At 39.4% G+C, this 6,570-nt stretch overlaps 1 protein-coding gene and 1 long non-coding RNA gene across 3 annotated transcripts in view; one reads left to right on the top strand and one right to left on the bottom strand.

Annotated features, from left to right (window-relative positions):
* The window catches only part of LOC126163078 (uncharacterized), a 47,120-nt gene extending 44,636 nt beyond the window's left edge, over positions 1-2,484 (bottom strand). The window contains exon 1 of the long non-coding RNA XR_007535154.1: positions 2,211-2,484. This is a non-coding gene — a long non-coding RNA (uncharacterized LOC126163078). The remainder of the gene's footprint in view (positions 1-2,210) is intronic.
* A 153-nt stretch (positions 2,485-2,637) lies between these two features.
* LOC126163077 (actin, cytoplasmic A3a) lies at positions 2,638-5,831 on the top strand. Of its 2 annotated transcripts, none has more exons than XM_049919982.1 (5): positions 2,638-2,775; positions 3,646-3,786; positions 3,871-4,110; positions 4,353-4,491; positions 4,698-5,831. In XM_049919982.1, the coding sequence occupies exons 2-5, from the start codon at positions 3,661-3,663 to the stop codon at positions 5,321-5,323; spliced, it is 1,131 nt and encodes a 376-aa protein (XP_049775939.1). In that variant the 5' UTR covers positions 2,638-2,775; positions 3,646-3,660; the 3' UTR covers positions 5,324-5,831. The 2 variants fall into 2 exon arrangements, with proteins under 2 accessions (XP_049775939.1, XP_049775940.1); XM_049919983.1 differs by lacking the exon at positions 2,638-2,775 and adding an exon at positions 3,362-3,483.
* Positions 5,832-6,570: the final 739 nt, after the last annotated feature.

Consider the following 6,570-nt stretch of genomic DNA (forward strand, 5'->3'; position numbering starts at 1 on the left):
CTGGTTCCGGCAAAAACTGCCAGCAACAAAATTTCTAGTGTAGGTTAATGTAATTATATTTCGTCATTTATGATCCATCATAAATTGCCCAACTTTAACTGTTAAACACGTGGAGATCTACTCACGATGTAAATTAACGGCCTCCATCTTTAGGTAACTGCCATCAAGATAGTGGGAAATATTACCCTGTTATTTTAAAGTGACACTTTGAATTTTGATTTAAAATCACAGCTTTCCACTCCACACAGCCCTTTCATGATTACGCATAGCTTTGAGTACACGCCCAACACGGAATTTCCGTGCCCGACGAACGATGTCAAATGTTGACGGTATCTCCCACAGGAAATCACCTCTGTTTCGGTGCATTTTCTACATTGGGAAGGCACTAGTTTGGGTAGACAGTGTGGTACAATTGCGCGATAAGAAAATATCTTTCCTTGGGTTCTTTCGCGGCATGTTTCTAAACAATAAATAGTATTTTATAATGTTCATAGGCATTTGTTCCAGTACTCATGGTAACGGGATTAAAGCAAACTGCAAAAAAGAATTTAAGCCGCGCATTTTTTCTTGCCGGTGATTACTGATTTTAGGATGCTCAAAGAAGATTTTAGACACCCATTTGATTCACCGGCACAATGCACGGATTACTGTCGTCATGCCGATGCAGTCTCAGTCTGCCTCATGCTTTGAACAAACTTACTCAGCAACGCGTGCATATGCTACTGTACCTTTGCCTTTACATCGCATGCGCGGGAAACTTTCGTGTCTTAGCTTTGTTTTCTCTGCAAAACGTATTTTCCTAGGACTAATGCGAGCATTCTATCTACAGTACTGAATCACTATTAAATAGGTTAGGTTACTGTACGAGATCTGAAAGCTTAGTACTTTAATACTTCACTGTACCTGTCTTTCACGCAGATTGTACTTGTGACATTTTCGGAACAAACTGACAGAACAGTTTTATTAAGATTAGGAAATTTATAACAAGCAACGAACGCTTGCATAAAATATTGGGTAATATCTTATTGAAGTGACTCATATCCTTCATAAGCTGCACTCCGAGTTAACGCTATGCACGACTTACGAATACTCACAGGGCAATAGTCATACAATGAGTAATTTTTCGAAAGCGAGGAAAACTAATTCTGGTTTACAGCCTCGATATTTGTAAATTTTTAATACGGAATGTCATCCACCGTGAAATTAAATTACGTTTCTGAAACTACGTTACATATAGGTCCAAGTTTTTTATTGAGGAAAGTCACGACAATAGTGATTCCAAATGCATGGAAAATGCTACCAGAAGTGTCAAAACAGCGCACAGAAACTTAATTAAACAAAACAGTATCGCAAAGACAAATTTCAGTGTTAAGTTGCAATCATTTTTGTAACCGTTCTTGTAACTACGAAAGCTGTTTAACTACAGGGTGAGTACAGTTCATCACAAGATTTAATTTGCTCATAGAATTATCTGTATAAAGGGATGATTGTAAAGCTTTACGGAACGTACTGCAAAAAATCTGCGCTACTTATTCCTGCCCGACTAGCCACTTTGGGATAGGCAAAATTTTACAGTTTTCGAAGAAAACTGCTCAATTGGTCTGCAAAGTACACGAATGTTTATGGACGGAGTAATCATTAAGGGAGTACTAACGTAGTTTCGATGAACAAAGCGAGCTTTCTGTCAAGCTGACAACTTCAATGTTTTAACTGTTTAACATCACTGACTGGACAGTATACATAAAGTCCTTTCCGTTGGAACCACAGATAGTTACATTTCGGTGGAGATGCTACAGGGTTGTATTTTGTATAACACGCTGACAATTCCAAGAAAATGACTTCGAAAGGCATTCATGAATTTAAAGACTGTTACAAGTAACGACTAAGAACAATTACTCTGCTGTAGCTTTCACGTGACAGTTTACGTACAATTAGTAGACGAATACGCATGTTATTGTCTTAGTTTTTTACTGAGATCCTATCCACACTCAGTGTTTTGCTTTGTTCCGTGCTCATGCTTCGAAAATTCGCTTTTTCTAGAATTATTAACTGTGCCACACATTTTGACGTAAAAGGATCAATTTATTTGCTTGTGCAGGTAGAGTGACAGGTTTTAATGTGTTAAGGAATGCCAATTCTATTTATTTTCCTTCACCAACGCTAAAAACAATATATATAGGCACTGTTAAAATGAACTTAGTTTTACGTACCCAATTCAGTAAGTGATGTCTAATTACAGGGTACATTCTGAATTTCTATATAGCTTTACAAACGAAATATTCACATTTCACGCTCTTCCGCAATTATGACACGCAGAAATTTCAAAGAAAACGGGAACCGCATACTTTGAACCTTTCCAACTGTGTCTCGCGTTTAGTTGAATCAAACCGCACCGTCCAGCCGTCAGCCAATCAGAAATCTCTATTCGTTTTATGCCCATATGTGGCAGAGAAGCTGGCGGCGTGGAGGGAGAAGTTGGAAGAGTCCAAGCGCGCGAGGGGAGTCCGCTACGCTCGGCACTATACATTCTCAAATCTAATAAGTTTATCACGAATATACTGGACAAAATAGCAAGCACTCACAATTTCATAGAAAGTAACAATTTTCTAAGCTTTTACAATACATAATCATCAAACTAAAACGTGAATTAAAAGTGAGAACATACCCGTGGAAGAGTCCATTATTCCGCCGAGACTTTCCCCTAACGGTTAGATCGCTCACTTGCAGCGTGTTTGTTGTGGAGTACGGAAGGTGTGTGCAGTGGTCTCCGTCAAGGTAAGTTCTTCTGTTGACTGCAGCAATTGTACTTGAGTTCAGGTCTTATCGAATGTATTCCAGCACGATGCATGTATAAATTTTGTTCGTGTTCATCGAGAGCGTGATATAAGCGTTTTAATTCATTGCTTGTGAAGTGCCGGTTTGGTGTCTTGTCCGTATCAAACACTTGCTTGTCGGGTGGATTCTTAAAGCGCAGAAGAAAGTTCTTCCCCGTAGCAGGTGGTTTGTAGCGTTTAAATATAGAACACATTTTCACTGGTGCGCCGCGGCTCTCTGAAAACGCGGTAAGTTCAAAACCGAAATCAGAAATCGTAGAAAATAAGCTGTCGCGTGCACATTTTGCGGTGAGGTTTATTCTCTGCGTGTGTTAACGATCGCCCGGGTACTAGCGTACTAGTCGCTGGATTTTACTAAATTCCGTTGACCGTGTTTCCTCATTTTTCCCTCTCGCCGGGCGTGTTCCGGTAGGCTACGTATAGCAGCACGCCGCCGACTCAATACCATATATGGTAAAGAAAGCAGCCATTGGTCGAGGTTGCCATGCCCTTATTAGTTTGGAGGTGGTGGGGGGCGTGAGGGGAAGGGGGGGTCGGCTGTCTATATTACTGGGCAGCAGCTGGGTGGCATCCGTTCAGTCTTGTGGTTCAGCTGGTGGAGTGTGCTTGCTGTGTAGTGTATTAGGATTTTTGTGCATATTTATTTCAAGTAAGTTGTGGGCAGTTGAAGTTTAGGTGTTTAGTTCTTCGGTATTCGATTTAGTGCTTTTTCGAAGTGATTCAACAGAAATATAAAAACTTTTGCTATTCGTGAATCGTAAATATAAAGTGAATTAGAATTTTTTTGTAATTTATATCTTCGCGGTTACAGTTCCAATAATTCATCATGTGTGACGAAGAAGTTGCTGCTCTCGTTGTGGACAATGGATCCGGAATGTGCAAGGCTGGCTTCGCCGGCGATGATGCACCAAGGGCCGTATTCCCTTCAATTGTTGGTCGTCCAAGGCATCAGGTAAGGTGGAACTTACGATTCTGTTCTGAAGTTTGTAACCGGTAGTGTGAATATAGTACTAACTTCGTACTTAATTCTTCGCAGGGAGTGATGGTGGGCATGGGACAAAAAGATAGCTATGTTGGTGACGAAGCCCAGTCTAAGAGAGGTATCCTTACTCTGAAGTATCCAATTGAGCACGGAATTGTCACAAACTGGGACGACATGGAAAAAATTTGGCACCACACCTTCTACAACGAGCTTAGGGTGGCGCCCGAGGAACATCCCGTTCTTCTGACTGAAGCCCCATTGAACCCCAAGGCAAACAGGGAGAAGATGACTCAGGTAATTATAAAGTTCTACGTCTACTTTTCGTTAAAAAGTGGCAGTGCTAAATTCACCGACGTTTGAGTGTCGTACTTGTCTTCTGACCACATAGACAGAAGCATGACATTTAAGTCTCAGTATTCTAACACTGCCACCTGGTAGTGGACAACTTTCAATAAATAGTATACGACGGGAGTGTATTAAAAACTAAATTTTATGGTGATTATAAACATTTTGCTAACGTTAATGTTTGCTTGCAGATCATGTTCGAAACTTTCAACACCCCAGCCATGTACGTAGCTATTCAGGCTGTGCTCTCCCTGTACGCCTCTGGTAGGACAACTGGTATTGTGTTGGATTCTGGTGATGGCGTTTCGCACACCGTGCCAATTTATGAAGGTAAGCTTCCTTTGAATACAATATATCCCTTGTCATTTACATTTAATCGTAATGTGGAAGTAATTTTAAAACTTAATAGTAATACGGGTATATGCTTAGAGTTTATTCGAACAATGTTTCCCTGAAAAGAATCTTACTGAAATTCTGATAGATATTCTATAAAGTTGTTGCATTCGTTGTATCTGAAACAAGTAAATTCGTTACAGGTTATGCCCTGCCCCATGCCATCCTCAGATTGGACTTGGCTGGCCGTGATTTAACAGACTACCTGATGAAGATTCTTACTGAGAGGGGCTACAGCTTTACTACCACAGCTGAACGAGAAATTGTAAGAGACATTAAGGAGAAATTGTGCTATGTTGCACTAGACTTTGAACAGGAGATGGCTACTGCTGCATCCTCCAGTTCTCTAGAGAAATCCTATGAATTGCCTGATGGCCAGGTAATTACCATTGGTAACGAGCGATTCAGGTGCCCTGAGGCACTGTTCCAGCCTTCATTCCTGGGTATGGAAGCAAATGGTATCCATGAAACTACCTACAATTCAATCATGAAGTGTGATGTAGACATCAGGAAAGATCTGTATGCCAACACAGTACTTTCTGGTGGTACTACCATGTACCCTGGCATTGCTGACAGGATGCAGAAGGAAATCACTGCCCTTGCACCTTCCACCATGAAGATAAAAATCATTGCTCCACCTGAGAGGAAGTACTCAGTCTGGATTGGAGGTTCCATCTTGGCATCTCTTTCCACCTTCCAGCAGATGTGGATCTCTAAGCAAGAATATGATGAATCTGGTCCATCAATTGTCCACAGGAAATGCTTCTAAGCAGTTACCTAATTATTTTGTTCAGGTGAAGTATTTATATACTTCTATCATGCCAGACCATTTCAGGCACCACCAGGTGTGGCCAAAAGACTTTCTTTATTGTATTATGTTGAACAGTTTAAACTCCTTGTATTATAAGATTCGAAGTGTTTTCGTTACAATTTACAATTGAGGAAGGTAGGCTGCATTTTTCTATTTAAGAATCACCTCATTATATCCTGGTGTTTCTGTGACTGAGTAACTGAAATGTGATGTATAACTTGTGTTAAAATTGAAGAAAGTGGATAAGCTTCCTGTACCAGAATGTAAATTTCTTAATGTTTTGTATTTGAAATGACTTTTGTATTGCATTTATTAAGCAATTCACAAGTTGTGCAAGTTTCCTTTCTAAGCAACTTGGCATTGTCTTGAGATTAAAGATGTGCTGAGTAAATGTCAATAGCCAAAGTATTAACTTATTCCCATGTGCAGACAAGAAATTAGTGGGAAAATAAAACATTATTTAAAACATGAATGTTTTATTTCATGTACCTTTCTCATTTTTGTCCTGTGAAAGTGATAAATTGCTTTTTTAATTGAAAGAACTAAATCAGTTTGATGTTAACATGTGCCAACTGCAACTTTTGACTTGGGTTAATCAAGAGTTTGAAATAAGATTGCATTGAATGTGTCTGAAAGTAGTGGAAATTAGTTATGGTCATATTGAAAAAATGAATGGCTTAATGAAATGTTGGCTACTAAAATGTAAAATAATTGGGTAGTGTGAAAGTGATAAATGATTATCTTAATGTGTTAATCTGTTATAAACTGGGAATGGAAAGAGGTATTATGAGGTAGAAACTATTGACTTCAAAGTTTTAGGTAGGGGAAATGACAATTGTTACTTGCAATTTACTAATGTATTGTACTAGCAATGGAAATGCCACTAACCCAAAGTGACTGGTTTTTGTATGAAGACAATTGAGCTGCAGTAGGGTGTGCCAAATTTTTAATCTTGGTATGACTGGTTCATTTATTTGAACCTGATTATGATGGTATTTTAAGATGTACACACTGCCTCATTAGCCCAATTCCTTTATGCCAAGGTACAAAAAGTTAAACAGCAAAATGCAGGTGTCTGTTGGAAATGTGGGTGTGGTACATGCATGTAGGTAGATAACATAAGTAGTCAGTTTCTTTGTGCCATGAAGCATTCAGTAGTATAGAAAGAAAAAGTTCAAGAAAATGGCTACAGATGCCATGCTTCT

The sequence above is a fragment of the Schistocerca cancellata genome, chromosome 2 (genome assembly GCF_023864275.1).
Source record: "Schistocerca cancellata isolate TAMUIC-IGC-003103 chromosome 2, iqSchCanc2.1, whole genome shotgun sequence".
Lineage (NCBI taxonomy): Eukaryota > Metazoa > Arthropoda > Insecta > Orthoptera > Acrididae > Schistocerca > Schistocerca cancellata.